At 39.4% G+C, this 24,301-nt stretch overlaps 1 protein-coding gene across 1 annotated transcript; it reads left to right on the forward strand.

Moving 5' to 3' along the window:
• Positions 1–117: 117 nt before the first annotated feature.
• PCGF6 (polycomb group ring finger 6) lies at positions 118–22,245 on the forward strand. Its single transcript, XM_005417329.3, has 11 exons — positions 118–183; positions 821–1,243; positions 2,193–2,292; positions 3,548–3,644; positions 4,136–4,191; positions 5,077–5,136; positions 5,742–5,850; positions 7,873–7,900; positions 8,488–8,586; positions 14,658–14,744; positions 19,980–22,245. The coding sequence occupies exons 1-11, from the start codon at positions 118–120 to the stop codon at positions 20,028–20,030; spliced, it is 1,176 nt and encodes a 391-aa protein (XP_005417386.1). The 3' UTR covers positions 20,031–22,245.
• The last annotated feature ends 2,056 nt before the right edge of the window (positions 22,246–24,301 follow it).

Below are 24,301 nucleotides of genomic sequence, written 5' to 3' on the forward strand. Positions count from 1 at the left end.
ACGCTGGCGGAAGCGCTTTGTGGCAGCGGGGGCGCGGTGAGGGGCGGTGGCGCCGGGGCGGTGTGAGGGAACGGAGTTCGGTGTGAGGGGACGGGGCTCTGTGGGCACTGCGGGGCCATGTGGGCACTGCGGGGCTCCCTGCACTGCACCGGGGATGACCTTGGGACTGGGGGCCCAATTAACGTAATTACGGCTGGGTTGTCCAGATATTTCTAATTCTGCTTCTTTTTTAACCGTGTTAAACAGAGATTCGGTGATACTTGTTGAAAGGCTGAGAAGACTGGGGGTGTTCAGCCTGGAGAATAAAAGACTCCAGGGAGACGCTGCAGCACCTTCCAGTGTCTAAAAGGGCTACAAGAGAGCTGGAGAGGGACTTTGGACAAGGGCATGTAGTGACAGAGCAAGGGAGAATGCCTTTAAACTGACAGAAAGCATGTTTAGATTAGATATTAGGAAGAAATTCTTAACTGTGAGAGTGGAGCACTGGCACTGGCACAGGTTGCCCAGAGAAGCTGTGGGTGCCCCAGCCCTGGAAGTGTCCCAGGACAGGTTGGATGGGGCTTTCAGGAATTTGTTTTAGTGGAAGGTGTCCCTGCCCATGGCAAGCTGTTGGAACTAGATGATTTCTAAGGTCCCTTCCAACCCAAGCAATTTAATTATGTTACAGAATTAAAACCTTATTTTGAATGAAACTGGTATTGTGTGATTGAGAGTCTTTCGGGAAAAATTAAGCGTTCATTGGCGAGTCGCTTGGGGGGAAAAAATAAGGGAAAAAAAAACCAAAACGTGGGGCTATAAAAACAAACTGGTTGTGGCTCAGCGCACGTGCAGGAGCGCGGCCGTGCGTTCTGTAGAACTACATTTCCCAGCGTGCCCCGCGGCGTTCCCACGCAGGCGCCCCGGGCCGCGGACCGACCCGTGCCAGCCCCGGTCTGTGGACATGGAGGGAGACACCGGATCCGGGGTCCCGGCGCTGTCGGGCGGGGATGCAGCGGGCGCGGGCCAGGGCCTGGGCCCGGACGATGAGGACCAGGACATGGAGGGGGCCCCCAGCTGCTCGGGGTCGCGCTCCCACCCCTTCGAGTTCGAGCGGGGTCGCTCGGAGTCCAGCGGCGAGGAGGACGACGACGACGAAGACGACGAGGAAGAGGAGGTGGAGGAGGAGGAAGAGGAGATGGAGGGCGACACCAGGGCTCGGTTCGGAACGGATGATGGGGAGCTCGACTCGGACGACGACCGGGAGGTAAAGGGGGCGGGAGGGTGCCCGGGGCACGCCAGGCCCCGCTCCCGGCGTGCCCCGCGTGTGATAATGGACTTTTTATTATTTTTACTTTTTAAAAAAATATTATTATTATTATTATTGTAATATTTATTTTATTATTACCCGAGTTCACTTCATCTGTCTCATTTAAGTAAGTGAAGCCCTTACAAACTCTCGGCGTGGCTGAGGGTGGTAGATAGCGGCACGTGGGCGAAATGAATGGTGCTATTGAGGGAAAGAAAACCCTTTACTCGGGCTTTGAGACGAGAGGAAACGTAAGAATTAATGTGTCACCTCTTTCAGACACATCTTAGATCGGCGCTGTTGAAGAAATTTGTTCTTTTTTGAAATAGTGTTATTCAGTGAGGAAAGCTGTTGTGGAACTACTTGTGTGTGTTCCTGGTGAATGTTCTTCATGACCAGGATTCAAAGCAGTGAAATGTCAGCCTTTGCCTCTATGTGTATTGTATATTTTATAACTGTGTGTACAAACAAGAGATGACTGTCTCTTGTCATACAAACTCTCTCTATATCTTGATTTGGGACTCCAGCTGAGCATTGCTGGGCATTTTCAAATAAAGATGTTGTTTGCCACCTGTATCCACTTCAAGCTTGCTGGCTTGTGATATTTTGTTGAAAGAGTTTATCAAAAAAAACTTTTCCCAAAATGATTGATTGTTTAAAGTTTTCTTTTTAGGTAAGATTCATGGAACAAATGTTGTCAAAAAGCTCAATTTAGAAGACTAGGCAAAAGTCTTTAAAAAATGAGCTCTACATGAGAAGCAACTGATCTGTTAGGAAAACCCACTCCTCTAACATACTGATCCCATTTTTTCCCATGGTTGTAAGGCTGTGGTATTTTGGAAGCTGCAATCAAGGAATTGCATGGCTTAGCCTGTGTATTCAAGCTCTCACTAATTTTTGTTTGCAGCGTATGATAAACCTCGCAGAGCTGACCCCCTACATCCTGTGTTCCATCTGCAAAGGTTACTTTATTGATGCTACAACTATTACAGAATGTCTGCACACCTGTAAGTATCTGTCAGTATTGTCTGCCTGAGGGTTTAGCTGCAAATTCAGACCAGTTCAGCTGTTGAAATGTTCTGTGTTCAGAAAAATAATTCTCTGTTTGAAGTGAACGTGTGTTGTGTTTATTCTGTTCCTTAAGCAAGATATATTCAATCAATCAATCATGAAGTCAGCTGTCCATATTAAGAAGGAAGATGATGTAGGAGAAGATGAAGCCCAAGTAAGACAAAAGCAGAGCTACTACATATATTTTCTTAATTTTTTTTTAAAGTAGGCTCCAGGAATTAGAGTGTATAAGTGAGAAAAGAAAGTTGAGTGGCTCTGCTTTTAATGGACTGGAAAGTTTCCTAAGCTGTTGTTGATGCGAGCTTGTAAATTCACAAAACCCCATAAGCTCCTGTGGAAGTCCCAGTTCAGATATAGAAACAGTGGTCTGCACCCATGGCACAGTTTGTCCATAATCTGATGAACGGAGCAGATGGGAAATTAATAACTGATTTCAATGTGCTTGTTATTTTTCCCCCCGGATCCTAGTGCCAGCAATTTTCCCAGTGCTAAAGAACTGTTTTCTCTCCAAACTAATAAAACACCTTCTGTGAAGCTGACTCTTTCAGCCACACCCATGCTCATACCTGAATCTGAGAATCCTGGTTTACTAATCTCCCAAACATTCATGCTGCATAGAGGGAAAACTTTCTCTCTCTTTTTTTTTCCCCTTTTTTGGAGCACTACTCACTAGTTTGTTCTATAGCACAAAATATTCAGCACAGTTTGCAATTTACAGAGAGGAACAACTATTACTAAGGACAGCAAAAAGTTGCAAATGCAGCTGTCGTGGTGTGTTAGAACTCTCCTGGTAAATGTTACAGAAAAGTTTCCTCTGTTCGGGCAGATGGGGAGCTGACTTGATAATAGGTTATTTTTTCTAGGTATTTCCACTTAATAGCATTTTTCCAGGTTTTTAAAGGACTTATAAAACACAATGAAAGTGGCAGAGTTATGATTTCTTGCCTTGTTTCTACTGAAAGTGTTTTTAGGGTGCTTTTCAGCAGTCAATATTCTGCCTTAGCCCTGCTCACGTCCTACATGCACATTGAACTCTCACCCATGCATCCATTGGATTTGGAGTGTTCAGTGACTTCATTTTGTCTCTGACAAATTTGGTATGGCAAGTCTGGGTGTATTTACCCCTTCTGCCTGAACAGATGGCACTGTGTAATGGACATGTGACTCCTGTGAGGTTTCTTTTCTTTACAGTTTGTAAAAGCTGCATTGTGAGACACTTCTACTATAGCAACAGATGCCCAAAGTGCAATATTGTTGTACATCAGACACAGCCCCTCTATAATATCAGGTAATAAATTGGTCCCATTTTTATAGATTTGCTACCTACTTTTAAATGTTTTGTTCTACAGACTTGTAGTGGTTTCCTATTTTAAACAAAGGAATGGTTGCAAGAAACACATTGTGTGCTTCACTAGTATGAGTTTCACTACAATAATTAAGATAAAAAGATTCCTTATTGTTTCATCTAGTTTGTATCCATTTCTAGGGTTTGTTACCCCTGCCCTGGGTATTTTTATGCATTTGCTCAGTTTTACTGGTGATACAAACACTTAACTATTTGGTTTGATTTCCTTTTAAGATGAAGACTTTTTGGCATGGTGTATTAATTAACTTAAAAAATTGAGTTTTAGTTTCTTGAGGTGTTCATGAAGGGTGGTGCTGTCACTCCATGTACATCCCATTTCAATGCTGTATTTGGCATCTTTATTACACTTTACTACAACCATTTTGTCTTGCACCAAAGACTTTTTTTTTTTGTTGTTCTTTCCTATTTCATAGACTGGACCGACAACTGCAAGATATAGTCTATAAATTAGTTGTCAATCTGGAGGAAAGTAAGTGCCTTTCTCTATAACATTGCCATCTAGTGATTGAAAAGAATAGAAAACAGAGTAATTCAAAGCCTTGTTTCTACTCTGGACTCTTCAAAATAGTTTTGTGATGTTTGGTTATAAGTTGTAATTAATTAACTGTGACAGCTGGCTTCTTTCTGGCTGCTAAATGCTATTGTGGTAGTGGTGTGTACCTTATCTCATGAAACACAGCTGTCACTGTATCCAGATAAACATGCAGATAATATTTCACAATTTGTTCCTCTTACTTTAGTAGAACTATATGGTATCATTCTATGTAAAAAGTTCACTTGCCTCTGGAGAAAAAAATGCCAAGACCAATTTTCTCAAATGCTTCTATCTTTTCCTCATTGCCATGTTACTTGACTGATTTTAGATGTGTTTACTGTCTCATTTATTTTCAACTTTGGGAGCCAATGATCCTTCACAGTCCCCCTCGATGGGCTGAGTGAAATACACAATCCAGTGGATATGTATGGACTATAGATGGTTTTGCTTTGATATGTAAAATATATATGTGTGTATAAAAATATGTGTATATACAAATATAGTATAAAAAGTACTGTGCTCTATGTGAACAGGTTATAAAATACCGTGTCGTGTCACAAGGCATGACAGCCAGAAGGATATTAGTTCTTGCTATTTCAGTATTATTTATGGCCACTTTCTCTGATTTTCTCCCAGTTTTTACTAACAAAATCTTAGTCTGGGTTTCTTAAGTGTCTGAGCCTCATGAAATACTAGTGATGGTGAAGGTCTGTAGAAACTTGGAAAGTTTTTGCTGCTCAAACCACTGAAAATTGGTCAGTGAGAATGGATAATCTCAGCATATGAAACATTTCAGCCTGTATTGTGCTTTTTTTTCAGGAGAGAAAAAACAAATGCATGACTTCTACAAAGAAAGAGGATTAGAAGTGCCCAAACCAGGTGAGCTGTAATCACTTTAAGAAACACTGTTAAGAAAATATTTATCATGTAATTTATTCTTAAGGGCTTTCTTTAAAATAATAGTTCACAACCGAAGATGGAAGTACTACTGGAAATATGGGATTCCTAGTTATCTGGACATTGTAACTTGCCACAGATCTCAGATTACAAAAATAGATGAATTGACAACACTTAAACCCTGATCATTGTTGAATTATTTTAAACTACATATTTTGCTTACAACCAGGAAACATATATAAAATGTGCCTTAATGTTATTTTCTGGCTGTTAATAAGTAATAGACATTACAAAGGAGTAAAAAGGAGAGCTTCAAAGTCTGCTGAACAGTGGGGGACTGTTCTAATTATTTTGTGTCTTCCTATCAAACAAAGCTCATTGGAGAGTGCTGTGCTGAAAGCTATTAAAATTCTTATTCAGGTACACAGCATAGAATGTAGGAACAGCTGATTTAGTAATAAAAAAGAGGATGAATTGCATGGGCTTTTTTACCTGGTGAGCTATTCTGTTTTGCTCAGTGCATGCTAGTATCTCATTCAGCTTTTATTTCAAGTTATCTTTGCATTTTGGCTACTTGAATATTTTAGCTGTCCCACAGCCAGTTCCACCGAGCCGAGGAAGACCCCGAAAAGTTCTGGGCTCAGTGTTCCGGATCCCACCAGAACTTGACATTTCCATACTTCTGGAGTTTATTGGGTGAGTTGTGGGCAAATGTAAGAGCAACTGACTGACATGAGGGTGCTGCTAGCATGTGATGAACCATTAACTGGCTCTTGGTTTTCATTAAATGTGCATTTCTTCCATCTCAAATAGTAGTGGGGAACCAGTTTTAACTTACAGTGCAATAGTGACAGCCAGCTATGCACAGGTAGAGGATGCAGATAATTAAATGTTTAAGATGTATACTTCCTAGGAAGTATTGTTTTAAAATGTAGATGTGTTTTATTTTTAACAAAGTCGTGCAGTCTCAGTAAACTGAGCAGAGAAATCCCTGTCTGTTCCAGTCCCTGATCCCTGTGGGTGGCAGCACCGTTAATGCTGGATGTGCTCACAGGAACCAGTCAGTGACTTTCAAATAATAGAAGCTTTAACATTGTGAATCCATATACCTGCCTTAATGTCAGTTTTCATTTTCTTCATGCCTGACTTGCAGAAGTCAGTTTAGACCTCAAACCTAGTAAACTTCTATCTGCCTGAGAAACAAGATGACTTTTGAATCTGTCTGTTATATTTGGTTTTTTGGTAGTTTTATTTTAAATGTCCAGCATTGGCAGCTAAGCAGGTAATACTGTGCAAATATCATCTATACCATATGGAACTGTCCACTGTGGGTTTTTTGTTGTTTTTTTTATATGGAGGGAAGCACAGAATGTTTCTAACAAAAAAGATGATGTCTTAACACCATCTACTTTGTATTTTATTTTTTAATAAATAAAAAATACTTTTTATTAAATAAATAAATATTTAATAATTTTTATTTATTAAATAAATGAATATTTATTTAATTATATTACTTTTTTTAACCTTTGATAATCTATATTGTTAAAATCAAAGAGATTATCTTGGCAATGAGAGATTAATAAAGCATTTTGGAGAAAGAAAACTTGGAATAGATCGGACCAGCCAAAAGAAATTGTTACCTTGAAAGTCTAACTGTCTACATTGTGTCTCTATGGGTTATAATGTGGTCACCAGTGGCTGTGGAACTGTATCAAAGAAAATGACAGCTGTAGTGGGAAAGCTTTCTTTATGTTTGTTTCTTAGTTCATGATAGATTTACTTAGTTTTGTCTGATACCTGGTACATATTTAGAGGTGGAGATAATCATAGTAACTTGAAGTGCCACTTTAATGTGTGGTCTGCACAAGTGTTATATTTGCTTGCTATAGCAAATGGATTCCTGATTTGTAGCAATGTTTGATTTTTTGCCCTCTCCAGTGCAATGAAAATGCTGCAGTGTTTCCTCTCTCATATGTACATGCTTGCTAATGCAATGCAAGAATAATGAAATGTTGTGTATTGGCCTTAATTAATTGAGAGATTTACGCATTGCGCTACAAGAAGGAGATAGGTGATCAATGACAGATCACATGCTCAGGCTCTGAAAATCAGTGAACCTTGGCTGAAGCCAGCTGGAAATTTGGTTATTTGCCATGTTTGTGTGTATTTCACATTCCAGAGAAACACATGCTGCTTTCCTGAGTTCCTAGACAGCATTAGCATTAATATTGTCATATGAACAGCCTGGAAGGCCAACATCCTGCCCAGGGAGCCCCTGAGGTGGTTGGGTGTGTTTTGTCAGTAACTTCTTAGGTACTGTTAAGGTTCCAAATATCAAGGATCATGAAGTGTGGAGGTTTAAGCAGCATCAATATTGCAACCTACTCCTATGAAAATTAGTGTTACGTTGTGTTTAAAAATGGCTTTAGGCTACATTGGGTTTTATTCACATTTTATGTAGAGAAACCTTGACATCCTAGATAACTGAATTTATAAGAAAAATGCAGAAATACAAAGGGTAGGAGAAAAAGATACATAAATTCAGTCCAATATTATTTTATGTATAGCAATTTAATGAAAGGAAGAGCCTCAGTTTGGAAAATAAGTTGGATATGCAAGACTCATAAATCAATAAGTCACTGTTATAATAAAGAGCTTGAGGATATTAATAACTTAAAATCTTAGCGATGTTGACTATTTACTCTTTTGTTTTTTCAGAGCTAATGAAGGCACAGGGAATTTTAAGGTACAAATATAATTACATTTTTTTCTTACAGTTTACTTCAGGAATAATTATAGCCTGAGTATATTTAGTTTAGTTTGGTTTTCTTATACTGAGTGCAGCTGAAGCTTTCATCAGAATAATAATAACCAATCTTGTATTACAGTGTATTTCAAACCTATTGTTGTATAACATCACACCTACCCAGCATTTTTTCTTCTTTTTATCCTCATATTTCACAGTATTTTTTTTCATCATCTTTTTTCATCTTCAGTATCCCCTCCTACCCTTTCTGTCTCGTATTTGCCCTTCTTTCTGCCTTGTTTATCCTGGGGTTTTTGGACCACACAGAACATAGGACTGTTTAAAACATTTAAAAATAATCAGTTGCTTATTAATTTTTAAATATTTTAACAGCATCTGAAGTCCTAATACATATTTTGTCTGTTCCCTATGAGGTAATCTGCAGGTAGATCAGGGAAGGGTTCAAAAATGTAAGCTGTTTCCCTGTTACTGGGCTGCTGCTTGAGTTTGGAATTTCTGAGGAATTAGTGCCAAAACCTTTGACTTTAACTTAACTTTAACTTAATATCTTTATTTATTCTGTGCAGCCTTTGGAAAAGAAGTTTGTGCGTGTTTCCGGGGAGGCAACAATTGGACATGTGGAGAAATTCCTCAGAAGAAAAATGGATCTAGACCCTGCTTGTCAGGTACATTCTTGTTGCAGCAGTCACAAGTTGTCTGTGCTTTGGACAGACATTTCCATTGTTCATTAGATTCTAAAAGTAATGTTAGAGTTTTTTAATACAGTAAGGATTAAAAAATTTAGTGTTTGCAATTTTGTGATCTGCAAGGAACAACTCTTCTAACTCATTTGCAACCTATTCAGATTTTCATAGTACTCTACTAGCTAGACAGAATTTCTAAAGTGCCTTGTAAAATTTCAGCCAAAGAAATTCAAAGCCAAGAGATTCTGTTGTTTCAAAGGTAAAACTAGACAGGAAAATGGGAATGTGGGAGCATGCAAAGGCATGATGCAAGCTGCTGCAAGGTGAATAATAGTAAAATTTAACTGAAGGCAAACAAGGGCTAAGAAAGAATTATACTATGGATGGATGTTTTGAAGTATGTATGAATGCAAATACAGACACTTTTCTCCAAATAAGTATTCAAAGGAGCAGAATATGGTACAAAAGAATATTGCTTCATATTTCTCAACCATTTTGAGAGGAACTGCTTGTCAAAACCAGTTTCCAATTCTTCAGTGTATTTCAGCAGCCATTCAGTTGGGAAAGTGCAAGAGTTCCGTAGTGTGTAAATAATTCTTAAAGCTGTCAGTTCCTGGAAGATCAAGCTGATGCTGTTGTGAACAGACAAATGGTAGAAGTTTAGTGCTGGGTTTGCAGTTAGGGCTGTTTTTATACAGCAGTAACTGTGGGACAATACAGAATGTCTGTGTGCCTCAGTAATGAGTGTTCATGCTGCTTACCTTTCCAGTGGTGAAAAATCAAATCAAATATAAATTATTCATCCTGCAGAGGAATCAATGTATTTTTATTTGCTGGTGTCCTCTCAGTGGGAGTCTAGCTTTTACATGGTGGTGACTTGATATTCTAAACAAATACAAGTATCCTCAAAATGAGGCTGGGGAGACTTCTTGCATTATTTAGTCGTTGTTTATTTGAGGGGAAGGAATTGTTTTGTTTGTTTGGATTTTCTTAAGGAGTACATCAGAATCTCAATTTTCAGGAATACTGAGCATCTGTCTTGTAAACTGCAGGTGTCCATCTTTCAAAATCACCCTGGGCCTGTGTGCTGGGTGTCTTTCAGATTGTAACATCTTAAGATCATCTGTTAGAGAACTTGAGATTTTTTCACTCATTAGTTACTTCCTACTTGGACTTTGCCAGACAGATACAATCTCCTTGGTTAAATGGTTAAATGTTACTAAATCTCAAAAGCTGATGATTTCATAGGTGTCCTTTCTCAAGATGTTCTTGGTGCTGAGCCAGTCACTCCTAACTCTGCTAGTATCTAGTTTGCCATTGTGTAAGGTGTAAGGCAGGATATTGGCTGGTTCTAATCCTTGGTCTCTTCTGTGCAAGCCCTGCCTGTTTGGAGGAAATGATAAATCTTCTTTTTCTACAAACAGATGCCTTGGCTGCCTTTTTTTCTCATCTTAAATGATGTGCTCCCCTTTTTTTTTTTTCAGCAAGTATTTTTTTGGTCATTAGAAACCTGTAGTTGATTTTTATGCCCCAAGTCATGACTGTTGTCTTGATATTTAGGCTCATCTTTAAAAAATTTGGAAATTCAGGAAACAAAGCTGGAAGTATTTCTTTCTAGCTTGAGTGATCATTTCTTTGTCATATGGGGACTAAGATTAAAGGAGTGAATGTACTGAGCTGTTATCTTCTCATGGTAGTACACAGAGCTGAAGCTGATGGTTTGTTGGTAAACATGCAGAAAGTGAAAGAGATGTCAGATATGTCATTGAGGATTAATAAGCCTAATGAATCATGTGTTCCTCCAGCTTCCCAGGATGGCTAATAAACTAAAACAAAATTAGGGAGAACCTGATTCTGAATTAGCACAAGCAGAAAAATTTAGAGAACTAGGTTACAAGCCATATGTGCAAAGAATTTAAATGTAGAAGATTCTTTGCTGCTTTTTTAGTTGAGTGGAAGTGTTGAGGACCGCAGTGGTTCATTTCCTGTCAGCTTTCCCAAAGTGTGTTAAAAAAGAAATAGATACTAACTTTGGACAGCAAGCTCTTCCTTTTAATATTACTTCTTTAGTCTTATTTTCCAGCTCTCTTAATTACCTAAAATTACTGATTTTTATATAAAATCTCTTGAGTTTGGTGTGTTTAGTGTGGGACTGGAGTCCAAGAATTTGGTTTCCTTGGGAAGCTTGGAAGTTTCTACATTTAGTACTACATTTATCTACAGAAAATTTATTGCAACAGAGTTGACTTGTGTCTTACTTCGGACTTTGAAAGATTTGACTGTAAGGAAGGCACAGAGTGTTTCCTCCTTTATCTCCTCAGAATATCAATTGCTTTTTTGGCTTTGTTACCGAAACTTCTGGTAAGGACACTAGGTGTGGTTGTTTTGTGAATGCAGTCAGTTCCTACTGAATATCAGCTGAGTTTGACAGTCTGCAAAAGTCCTGTTTGAGAATGTTTCAGTCATTCCCTGTTAGAGCTCATTTGGTGACCAAGTGATAGAACGTATGTTACTCACCCCCTGAACTCCTGGCTCTGCTTGGACATCTCTGACTTAATCTTTTCATGTGGAATTTGAGCTAATACTTGCCCTTCTTCATTGACCTGCACAAGTGCAATGGATTTAGGTTAATGAAAATGTGAAATAAGCCATCTGGCTCATGTGTGGCAGTATATATAGAAGTCTAAAAAGCAGTTTTGGAGCTGCCCTTGTTCTTTTTTTAATTCCAAGGCTTCAAATTGCTTTCAGACTTTTGTAATTGCATTTGCAAATGGATTATGATTTAAATTCCCTAGTTTATCTGAAGGTTAAGGCTTCATTTATTTTTATCTACCACTAGAGCTGGCAGACTGTAGTTTCCTGTTTCTGATGCTTTGTTTTGAACTCTGTGCTTTGGGCAACGACTAATTTTTCTGTATGAGTTTATGTATACTTCTAATGACAAGGCCTCTCTTGAATATTCTTGCTGGAATTTGTTGGGAGAGGGTGAAAATATTTTTTTAGAAACTGGAGTTGCCAGTAATAGATAAGTAGGGTAACATCTGATAGGAGCTAAATACAGGTTGTGGTGTTTGGAACCCAGTAGATTCTTGTCTTTGGCATCAGAAGTTTTCTTTAGAGTGTGATTTCCTTTGAGCTCCTCCTGCAACAGCAGTATTCCTTCCTGCTATTTCTTCTGTAAGGATGAGAGAAGCTGCTGAAGGACTTGCAGCTCAGCTGCTTGGAATCCATTAATGTGGCTGATGGAACAGAAATGTTCTGTTACCAGATGTGCATTCCTAAGAGTGTGTGAACTGCAGGCTGGGGGGACACTCGGAGATAGGACTCTGTGCTCATACACAGTGCAGTTGTTGATGCAGTTTCTTTTTGCCAGTCTTGGACCCTGGAATAAACGCATCCAGGGCCTCTGGAAAGTAAACAGCAGCTAGAGGAAATGGGAAATTCTGACAGCGTTTTAAATAACTGGCTCAAATACTCATGTCACTCTCTAAAACTTTGGTTTTTTCTTGTCTTTCCCTAGGTAGTATGAGTTCGTATAGAAAATATTGATTGAAGCCTACTGCTTTCTGGGCACATTCTCCCTTAGGATGAGTCTTATGTGAGGTGTCCCTTGCATGAACTTTCTCTATTTTTATATCTGTCTTACTTAGTGAGCATGAATTTATAATTGTCTGTTATGGTGGCTTTTAGAGAAATAGCTCTAATAGCAGACATGTCACCAAAAGAAAAGAAATGGCATAATGCAAAACCTACTTTAATAAGAATTTTAACAGAAATGATTGAGTATTCAGCAGATTCACTTTCATACTTCCTTTCAACAAACTGTCAAGCTGCAGTTACTGCTGTCTCAGGCAATCAGTAGTAGTTGGCTTCAATTTTACCAGTCATTTGAAATTTTAGTAAATTCATAGCACTGGTGGTGCTGGTGCCTCTTTTGTAATGGAACATATAAATTCCTGTATGACACAAGGATTCCTCTGAGACACATTTCACAACTTATTTTTTGCATTGACCTGAGATTTATTTTTTCACTGTATGTTTTATTCTCTTGTCCTTATAGAAGAAGTGCTAGTATAACAATTAGCAGGCAGAATTTCAGGCTTTGGGGCTGGAATTAGGAGATTGAGCATTTGGTATTCAGAGAACTGTAATACCTTAAATGTGTGAAACTTGTCTCAATTTATTATTAGACACTGGCTCTTTAATGACTGCTGTTTGAAACTGGAGCAGCAGGTAAAACAGTGTACTTTCAAACAAGCCTTCTAATTCCGTTTTGAGAGATTCTCAGCAGCTGTGACTGTCTATTTGCATCCTCTATTGGTCAGACAGATTAGATTTTCTATTTCTGTAGAATATCTAAAACATTTATGTGATATGTTTCATTGGGAGCACGATTGAGTTTTCAGTGCCTTATGCTATAAAACTTGTAGAAGTAAGCTTACAAGCAAAAGTAATTAAACTCATATGTCTGGAAAGCAAAGCAGTCATGTTTGTCTTCCTGCAGTAATAACTGTAGGAAGGTTAAAAATGCATGGAAGATAGCAGAAAGAACTGCAGACAGTTTTCCAAAAGGAAAATAAATACATTTTTGAGTACTATGTTAAATACATCAAGTGTTGATGTTAAGTATATGAGTATATATGGATCAATAGCTAGTCAGTATTTACTGTTATGTCCACAGAAATTTTCACTTCCTGGAAGCTAAAAGCAGAAGTGCTGCAAAGGAGTTTACATCTTCTGCACATTAAGAATCAAACACAAAGAGAGTATTCTGCATCATTCTTATACAATATTGGTGGTGCAGTAAATTAGTCTTTTTGAACCTCTGAGGAGTAAAATTTCTGCGTTCCCAAGTCTCAGAACTATGTGGTCTGCCAGCACAAATCTTACTAAATCTTTCCATGAAGAACAAGACAGAGGTAGTGGGTCAGCCTGCAGAAGAAGATAAATCTGGGGGAGTGGAACAGCTGCAGCACAGAGCACATCCTGTGGTGGATGGTGGCTGTATAAAGTAATACATCATGATACTGCAGTGTGCTCCCACTGCTGCAGGGGCAGAGCTTAGGCAGCTCCCTTGCAGAAAGCTGTGGGACTGCACATTGTCAATGCTCTTATCTTCAATTTTGAGGTCTTGTCAATTCATAGATGGGAGCACTCTCATTTCCTTATCTAGAAATTGCTCATAAGGAAAATGTAAGCAAGCTCCAGTTGGGAGAGAAAAACAGTGCTGTGTTAGCTGCTCTAATTTGGAATCTTAGAGACTGGATTTACATTATACACTGTAAATACATGGTAACTTTATAGAGAAGCCTATTTTCCATAATAATCAAGACAAGGAATTCAAAATACCTGATTAAGGTTTGTGTTTTCCACAAAATTACTGCTTTTGTGGGCAGTTACTAAACAAGTGCCTCCCATGGAATTGCAGGCACCACTGACAGAGTTCAGCTGCAGCAGAGGACAATGCATGGAATTGCTGAGAATGCCCTGCAGCTGCACCCAGGAATACTGACTGAGTGCATGCTGAAAGGGGACTGTCATGTAACTGCTGACAGTGGCATGCACCAAGATGCTCCTTTCTACTAAGGCACTTCTTCCACAGTATTTAGTGGAAATAGTCAGGTGTTTTCTCCCTCGAGATAAGAAGGAGGGTGGCAGTGGCTCTTTTTTTTGGTGGCACGAACAAGTTTCCCTCTTTTGCAACTGATGAATGATGGCAGATATTTGTGTAGTTGTTCTAATACGTGCTCTAAATACCCATTAAAGTCATCACAGCTATTACTAAAGAGCTTGTTTCAGTGGACACACCAAACAGAGTGAAACAATAAACTGTCCTCTCTGTTCAGCAGTGAGCCCAGGTCAGGGCCTTGAAAGGCTTTAGGGTGGTGCAGTAGTGCTGTGAATGCTAAATACATTTGGGCAACAGAGGCAAAGATGGCTTTAGTGTCTAACATGCTAGCATTGAACTCTGCTAATAAAATTGAAAGGGCTTGGATACTGTTTTGCTACTCCAAAGGCAAGTTAGCCTTAACCATGCTTGTGTTTTTTCCCAGGTGGATATAATATGTGGTGATCACCTGCTGGAGCACTATCAGACACTGAGGGAAATTCGTCAGGTCATAGGGGAGAGTGCAGTACAGGTATGTGGCAGCTGGGGATTTGTTCCAGGTTTTCTGTTTCAAAACAGAAGACCTCTCTTAAGCCCTCAGGTAGCACCAGCTTGTCTGAAGAAGTCACTAAGAAAAATCTCTCCAGTTTATGCAAAATCATTTTTATCTTGTAAGTAGAGTTGACAAAGTGCACCATGTTCTTCTTGGTTTCATGATGTTCTGGATATGAGAGTTTTGTGTTGGGTTCTGTTTTGGGGGTTTTCCCCCCCCCAAAACAAGTTGCTACCTTACCAATGATAAAGTGTACCAGTCATTCTTTCAATGAACATTCCTTGTTTTTCCTCTCTGGCAATTGCATCTCTGCAGGAAATTAGAAGACAAATCCCAAATTTTTGGGATCTTTGTGACTGTGGCTATCTTTGTGACTGGGTCAGGAGAATAAACTTGCTTATAAAAACACAAACCACAGATAGAGGGTAATGAATGCAGTAAATGTGCTTGATGCATATTGTATTGGCTCTGGTCACAGCATGAGTGTATGGCCAGCTATTTCTTGTTGATAACTTCCTGTCTTTAGTGTTGCTGACTTTGCAAATAAGAAAGCATTTTTTTAAAATTCTTTGTGAATCTTTTCAGAGCATTTTTAAAGAACCACACCATTTTAGAAGTACTGCAGAAACAATGAAGTACTCTGCCAAGTGCATCATTAGATAGAGATGTAAAATTGTGATATATGGTAAATTGTATCTTAATCTGAACTTAGTCTGAAAAGTTAATATTTAATACAGTAGGAAGAAATAGGATTAGATTGGTATTTTATTTGGAAAGCAATCCTAGGAGATACCAGAAGGGCTAAAATAGTAGCAAAATCAGTTCTCGCTTGTTTGTGCACGTACATGCACAAACATTTACATTTAAAATTTCTGCTGAGCTCTCTTATGCTACAGGAAGGCTTCTGTGTTGGAGGCAGGAAGTAAAAAGCTGAATTTGAGATATCTTGGACTTTGCATCATTTGTACCTGATTTGCATCACTAGGAGGGGTCCCAGAGTCAGGGCAGAGGTGTTTGGCTCATGTTAATATTGGCAAATGTTAAAATCTATGAGGCTTGTGCTGTTTCTGCAGTTGAAGGGAATAAATTCCACACCTAATGTCTTAGTTGAAGAAGAAGAAATGAAAGAAGAAATGAAATAAAGAAGAAATCAAAATGTAACCTAATCTAGTTTGGGGAGCAGGGGATGGAAAGTAGAGGAAGTGGGTACTGGTAACCAGCTTGTTTCTGATACTGAGTCATTGCAAGTAAATTCAGCAATCAGCACAAAGTGATGGAAGTGCTCTCTACTGAAAGCTTCAGTAAATGGCAGGGGATGATACATTTCTCAGTCCAGGGGTATAGTCACATGTATGGTTTTAGACTTGAGCTTAGCACGAAAGCTTTTCATATATGAGAAATGCTCTTGGGGGAGCACTTCAAGGAATACTGCAGCAGTTTCATTTCTTGTCAGAACTGGGTCTGCCTGATTGATGTTTGGTGATAAAGCACCAGTCAGCAGCTCCACAAAGAGAGCAGTTGCCTTAGGATGCATTCTCCAGTGATGTTTCAAATCTCATTTATTACCAAATCAGTATGCTAGCTGTTAATTCTCTCAAGGCTTCTCTATTGGACAAATAAATAGAAAAGAGACATCTTGGCTTATTGTGAAGTCTTGTTCTTTCATTGTCGCTTTCAACAGGAAATTTGAAAGACCAGGTTCATCTTTATTTTCTCTTCATATTGTTAGAAGATCTCTAAGGATTCCAAATAGTTACAGTAGTAGTGTTGCTTCTTTTTCCATATTGAAATAATTGTGACATTTTCATGCTTTTTAGTCTAACATAATTTTTTTTTTGAAATCAAGAGGATGCATTTCTACAATTTAAAAAACCTTGGAAAATATTTTTAGATAATTAGCCATGAAAAAATCCCAACAAATGGGTCAAGTCTAAAATGGTGAGGGTTGTTTGTTTCTCACCAGGATCTGAAATTCAGTGAGGGGCACAGTTGTCCTGGCCAGTCAAACTACAAGTACAGAGGAACATTTGATGAATTTTACATTAAACTCCAAGGGCATCTTGTGCCTTTGTAACTTTCCAGCCTTTCCAAATCAGTGCTGGAGTTTGGAATGTCCCTAACTGCTCTCACCAGAATGCTGAGACACTGTTCAATACTGCTGTTGTCATTTACAGGTTTCTGAGGTTCATTGTAGATGCTTCATGCAAAGAAAAAAGCTTCAGTAACTACTTCTGCAACAGAAAGTCATTTGGAGGAATAAACATTGGGCTCTTTTATTTAGATGAGTACAACCACTGTTAGAGGAGAAAAATAGCTGCTATTCTGAGTCACATTTTTCACTTGCAAGTTCATTCATGTCAGCAGTTATTCTTTTTGCTGGGAAAAGTGATTATAAAAATGCAGATAAGTTTCTCATTGGCAAATATATTAATTTTAATGTGCATTCTTTGGTAGCATTTGCAGCATCACATGTGTTGTGTGTGATTTATTGTTCTGAACCATAAACACTGTGGTGCTCCGAGTGGCTTTTACTTATGTTGAATGATTCTTAAGATTTGTTTGTGAAGATTTTGGGTGTTGTATTTCTTTTTCTTTTTTTTTCCTGCTCACTAGCACTGTATAATGATGCCTTAGAGCCTGAGTAAATGAAAGTCTCCTGGAAGTGCAAGCTAGCAGGATTTTAGCTCTTCTGGATACATTTCTGCCTTTCCAACAAGTGTGGGAAGACCAAATGTGATATGATCATAAAATAAATATTCCTGACACTGATCCCATAGTAACCTATTTGGGTTGTTTTAATTTGGGTAAATAGGCAACTAATTTTCGTTGAATATGAGCAATTAACATGTTCATTTCTGATAGTTGATAGAAGGCTAAAAAAGAATCAGGAATAAATCTTGTTTAATCTTGTAGATGTCAAGATATTTTGACATTTCTGAAATTGGCTTCCTAATTTGCTGAAAGTAGGATTTCTAGCTCTGTTTAGGGCAAAAACATAAAAAACTCACTGACAGAATTTATACAGTAAGAAACAACTTTGCTTTTTTAATTTTTTAAACAGTGTAAAACTTGTGGACTAAACTGCAAGGAGTGATCAAAGACACTTACAGAGACTTTTAAAGGCTCAATTTTGTTACCAGGCATCGAGATCTGCCTGTAATTATGGGTTTGATCAAGTAGCTGAGAAAGGAAGCTTGTTATTAACTAAAAGGGAATATAACTTCTTCCCAGTAGTACCTTCCTCCCCTCTGCTGCACAAATGCAACCTGATCCAAGCTGCTGGTTATTTTCACTTGTCTAAAACTGGGCCCTCTCAGAGTTCTGCATCACTGATGGATATAATGAGCTCACACATGGGAAACGCTAAAAGGAGTAGCTTCCTTGATGTCCTTGGCCCTTGGCACAGAGGTTTGGCAGATTATAATGGTCTCTTTGTAGCTCTCACCTTTTTGTAACCCAATGCTACTGTGCTGTTTTTTTGGTCTCCTGAGCTAGGCAGGAAGAACTGTGCTCTAATTTAATTACTGTGACCTTCTAGCACACATTTCCTATGGAAGTGTTTTACTCTTTGCTATGGGGTTATTGAATTTGGAAAGTGGGGCACTTCTTGTTGCTGCTGCTCTTAGAACATCAAAAGGGGTGTGTGCTTTGATGTTTTGGGCTGTCAGTTCCACTCTGAAATTTATAGTTGGGTGTAACAGGTGGGATCCTTTGCATTTTTTTTTAGGTCAGGGTCACAAATGTGTGTCAAAGGACACTGGAGAGCTTTGCTTTTCTTTTGTGCCTGTCTGAGTTAGCCTTGAGATTTGTAATGGGCAGTGAGAGGTCATTCTCTGTTTGGACTTCCTTTTAATAACAGTATCTAGAGAAAGCAGCTGAACATAGATAGAAATGTGTAATCCTTTACAAGTGAATAATTACAGAGTAAGAAGTGCCAGTACTGGGGTAACTGTCAGCCTCTCTTTGTAGAAAAGGAATTGCAGTGAGTTTGGCCTTGGGTTTAACAGGGCTATTTCCTTTAAATGTCCTACTGCCAAATGTACCATTTCAAAATTATTTATCAAAGAATACATTGTAGCATTTTCTTCTTGTATAAATATTTCTTCCCTTTAAGAAACTGGAAAATAGAAGAAAAACTGGTTTTGACCACAATTTTTTCCCCAAAAATAAAGTTTTGAATGTGTCTTATTTTCTCTTTTGAAGGAACTAATGGGCACAAGGTATAAGTACCTTTGGGAAGGTATGATAACGTTTTCATGTGCCAAGAGGTTCCTGAGTAACCTCTTAGAACCTGTTCTGCCTTGCAATGCTGCTATCCCAATTTATGTTAGTCACCCAGTGAGCTAAAGCTCCTGTATCCTTTCAGGAATTAGCAATGAGTTCCTGGTTATTAACAGGGCAGGAAGATGAAGAAAAGTTAGTGAGTTGGTACTAATACATTCTCTTACAGCCTGTGTCTTAACAGGTAAAAACATCTGAAGCAAAATACAGTAAAAATCCTAACACATCAGTTGGTACTAACGTAGTTCTCTCTTCACAAAAGAACTTTTTTTGAAGTCCATATAAGTAGGTGTAATGCAATGTCAGATTCCCAGTGGCTCTGTGGTGGAAGCAGACTAAGTGCTAGGTCTTTCAGCAGCTGCCTGTGATTTAAGTGACATAAGTAAGACTGGTGACTCAGAAGTGTCCTGTTTCACAGGTGAAGGGATTTTTTATTATGTCAAGCAGTCTTTGAAGAGGAGAAACATGAGTTAATAAAGTAATCGTTTTTCATTTGGAGTTTTTTTAATCCAATGCATTTATTACTTAATAACTGTATATAGTGGTAGTCTGGACTCTTGTGCTACAACTTTTGGCAGCACTTTCTAGAACTGCTTAGTGGATTACATTTTTTTCTGCTCCACAATGCCATGTGGAAATCAGCACAACTTGTAAACAAGAGCCTGATAATGCCATTATAACTTTATTATAAAAGCACTACCAGATTTTATCTTTTTTTTTAACACACTTTTCCATCTCAAAGAGAAGAGGGGAATACAATTATTTGCCTTGATGCTTCAAAGTTTGCATTCTCCATATAGAAGGGACACAGTATAAACTGGTGAGATTGTTCCTGGGGTCCTGCCATGCAGCAGCTGTACCAGCTGGTGACAGAAACGCCACGGGGAGAAGGGAAGGTGCTATTGTGAGACAGCTTCTTTCTGTTCTCTCTAGGATGGTCTACTTGTACTGCACTATGGCCTGGTGGTGTCTCCACTAACTTAAAGGTGTCTGGAATATCAGAAGGCAAAAGGATCTGAAGTCATGGAGCTTCTTCAGTGCTGTTTCTCACCAAAGAAGCCGTCGCATTTCCTGTGGCAGGAAGCGAGTGAAAGGAACCACCACTCACTGCTGTGTGCTTGTAATGTAACGTCTGACTTCACCACTGTAAAAAATTGCAGCTTCTCTAAGTACAGCTGTAGATGTTGCTATGCTTCATGTTACTGATTACTGTCTTCAAATTTCACTCAGCTCAGGGAAATTAAATGCTCCAAGTAGCTAATTTTTTTACTTTCTAAAACCACAAGATTTCGCAGGGTGAACAGCCTTTTTTTCCTCTAAGCTCTGAGATTTCTCTGGCTGTCTAAGTGTCTAGCTAGAACAGTGCTCTCAGGGATGATCTTCAATGAGCAGTAAGATTTGTTTTGGGAAAGAGACAGTCATTTGCCTAAAAAATATACTGTGATCATCTGTCTTTGGATGTGATTTGGGGAGAGGAAGGAAACTTCAGAAATGCAGACCAAAATAGGTAGAAAATAATGCAGCATAAGCATTGTTTTTTGAGAAGTAGCATTAAATTTGTTGTTTTTCTTGAAGAAAGACAATTTTGTTTGCACTGGAAATATATTTGCTGGTAGTTTGGCTTATACCAAATGGTGGATCATGCATCTCTAGTCTGAATGGAGATGAGCTGGCTGTAAGCTGGTTAAACTATGCATGAAAAAAAAATAAAAGTAGCACCTCTTTCTACCTGCTTGCTGTATATAAAGTAATCACTGTCAATCTGCTATCATGTCAAATCTGTCAGCTGACTTGTCTTGACTGTCAGACACATAAATCCATTCACTTTAGCACATACCTTTCCAGCAGCTGTGAAAATGGTCACTTTTCCCACTCTTTCTAAGGTGTTTTAGTGCATTGTAGTGGAGATCAGGGTTAAATAATGTAATACCTGCCTGTTACTACCAGATTCACAGAAGACATTAGGTGACTTTAATTTTAACATGTTAAAATTAGGTTTGGTGACAACTGTAACACTTCAAATTTTCTTCTGTTTGAAGAAGCATTTGTGCAACATTAAGGACCAGAGGGCTCTGTGTGTTATGGTCATGCTGCATGCTGGGTCATCAGTGTGGGGATTCATTAAAGCTTCCATTAGGCACCAGGCTGCTTCCCTCCCCTACAGTCAGTGCAGGGAAAGGGAAGAGATTCCTTTGTAAGGCATTTCAGAGCACCTAAGTTACAGAACCATAGAACTGTTAGGGTTGGACAGGCCTCTGGAGATCATCCAGTCCAACCTCCCTGCCAAGGCAGGGTCACCCAGAGCAGGAGACACAGGAATGTGTCCAGGTGGGTTTGGAATGTCTCCAGAGAGGGAGACTCCACATCCTCCTTGGGCAGCCTGTTCAGTGCTCTGCCACCCTCAATGTAGAGAATTTCCTTCTTCTTCCAGTCCTCCTTTCTTTCTTTCAGTCAGCTGGTGAGACAGCAGCAGCAACTGAGCTAAGTGCAGGGGTGAGGGTTTGATTGAGCTGTCCAGGGGTTCTGGAGTCTGGGGACACCTGAGCAGCGGCCCCAAGCTCCATCCAGGCCTGGAAGCCCTTGGCAGCCAGTCAGGCATGGAGGGGACATTACCAGGAGCAGCGAGGGACATTTGGGTGTCCCTAAGGAGCAGAACAACCCCTCATGGCCTCTGCTGGACCCTCTCCTGGAGCTCCTTGTCCTTCTTGCACTGAGGATCCCAGAACTGGGCACAGCACTTCAGATGTGGCCTTGTCAGGGCTGAGTAGAGGGGTAGGATCACTTCCCTTGACCTGCTGGCCACACTCTTCCCAAAGCACTACCAGATTCCATTGGCCCTCCTGGCTGTAAGGGCTCAAATGTGTTTGTTCACTGTCAGCCAAAGAGGACTGGCATCCTTTGTCTAACGAAAGCTTTCACGAATCCTCCCTCAGGTCTTTACACTAAACATTGTTTTGTCTGTGAAGGTGGCACCATAAGAAAAAAAAATTTTGTTTGAATTAACTCTCATGATGCTTCTAAATATGTAACAAAAAGCCTTTTTAGCTACAAACTCCTATTTTACCTTTAAAGTTTGTATAAAAGTAGTGTTTAAAATGCAGCAGAAAATGAGATTATTTTGTAAACACCTCGTGAGTTATGTTAATAAAAGATTATATATTGTAACAGTAAAATAAACTTTATTTTAGCCAATTTAAAATTGAGCTCTTGTGTTTCTATGCCATGTTTCCTATGTCAGCCTCAGAATTATAGTTGATGATAGTGAAATTGCTGAATGTGCTCTGAGGTTGTTAGAATGACAAATTTCAATTAAGAGGCTGAATGGTGAAGGGTAATTCAATACCAGAGTCTCCACTGGAGCTAAGTGTGGTATTGTTAGCTGGAATAACATGAAATCTCTGGGATTCTTCTTTTACTGAGGATTTTAGTGAGAAATAGCTCAGTAAAGAAGTCAGGATGATTTTTCCACAGAAATACAGGAGAAATAATCGTGTGTAGTTAAAGGACCCCTTTGTTCATCAACAAGAACATCTTTTTTGTGAAAGCGACCTCTCAGTTATTGTCTCTCATGTTTGTGGCTGTTGTTCTCGAGTCCCTGTGAACTGAATCTTTCTCTGCCACTGGAATCAAGGCATCTGGTTCAAATACTCAATATTGCCCCTTCCTTTTCCAGTATCATGCAGGGGTTTGTTTTCAAATGTATAGCTCTGTGCTAAAACATCGTTATCAGTATAGTCACATTTTACATTGCAAATTCACCCTTAACCCTGGCTTGAATTTCACATCTACAGAAGGGCTCATGTGCAGAGTTAAACAGCTGTATAGAAGCTGATATTTAATTCAAATTAATGTCATTCTAGGATGCATTTGACTTGCATGGCCCCAAGAGGGCTGTGCTGCCACTGGCACTAATGTCAGTGTCAAATTCTGCTTTTCAAAAACAAAAGGGCCTCCTGGATATCTTCAAAGGATTTTCCTGTAGGGTAAATCACATTCCAGCTAAAATGCTGAAGGCCAACACTCCCTTCTTCACCCTTTTGGTGGCTTAATGAGGAGGATTGAAGGCCTGTAGCCTGTGGTATTTTTGATATGAATGCTTAGTGACCTGTTATTTCCCTTTTGTCCACTTCTCTCTATTTCTTCCTCACCTGCCTTCAGAAAGTATATTTTTAGCATAGTTTTCCTGGCTGAACATCCTGCTTTCTTTCACCTGAAGGCACTGATGTGTTCCTCCTCTCCAGTGCTGCAGGTCCCCTGGGGCACATCCTGTGCAGCAGGGTGACCTTTAGCTATTGCCAAGGCTGAGCTGAGGCTCTGTGGTTTCCTGCATAATCAGCCTGCTTGCTGTAAAATGTGCCAATCTTCTTTCAGCTCTCCTGCTGCTGTTTTATTTCTGTTGGTCTCCTTTTAACCTTGGCTTGCCTCCAGCCACTTTTGGTCCTGATGATAGAGGAGCATCTGTAACAGGCCGTCTATGGGATGGCATCTCTGCCCTCGTGGGAGATGAGCCAGCCTTGTGCTCTGGAAGTGAGGGAAGGTGTGCTTGGACTCATTCATTATTTTACAGACACTATTGTTTCTTTATTTGATAATTCTGGTTTTCCTTTCTCATTGTCTTCTTAACAGCATCATGGCTAACACAGATCCTTATTAAATACTGCTTATAAATGCAGCATAATTCTGAGTTCTGTACAGACCTGCTAATTCCCAGCAAGAGGAGATGATGAGCCTTAGTTTCCAGATTTCTTATAAATGCAGAATCAAGCTATAATCAAGTTGTGAGTGGAGTCACACTGGTTACATTCTGCCTGTTTTCTTTGTGTTCAGGTTCAGTGTAAGAAGAAGAAGATAAGGTGCAAGAGGCTGCTGAAATGTGCAGCTGAGCCCTCTAAGCAGAGGGGACCTGCAATGGCCAGGGACAGCTGTCATTTATGTCCTGAACACAACAGTGCACCCAGCCTGGCTCTGCACTGCCACCAGACTGTGGCACACATGAGCCAGGGGAGCTCTTACAGCTTATTTCTGTAGATGTTAAACAACCGAAGAGTTTTATTGAAAAACCATTCAAGCTTGTCTAATACTAGTCCATGTTGAATTTATTTTCAGGGAATCATTAATCATTTATGTGCAATGACTTACATTAATACATTTTTCACAGTCACTAGCAAAATTACATCCCTGGCATTTCTGGTTTTACTTTTTATCAGTGTGGAATATCATTAGTATGAAATTTGTGGTCAATACAAATGAGTGGA

This window comes from Geospiza fortis, unplaced genomic scaffold (assembly GCF_000277835.1).
Source record: "Geospiza fortis unplaced genomic scaffold, GeoFor_1.0 scaffold130, whole genome shotgun sequence".
NCBI lineage: Eukaryota > Metazoa > Chordata > Aves > Passeriformes > Thraupidae > Geospiza > Geospiza fortis.

Coding starts and splice junctions, on each gene's coding strand:
- PCGF6 (XM_005417329.3), top strand. CDS start 118: ATGTGGGCACTGCGGGGCTCCCTGCACTGCACCGGGGATGACCTTGGG. Junction 4,192..5,076: donor AGTTGTCAATCTGGAGGAAA/GTAAGTGCCTTT, acceptor CTTTTTTTTCAG/GAGAGAAAAAACAAATGCAT. Junction 5,851..7,872: donor ATACTTCTGGAGTTTATTGG/GTGAGTTGTGGG, acceptor TTGTTTTTTCAG/AGCTAATGAAGGCACAGGGA.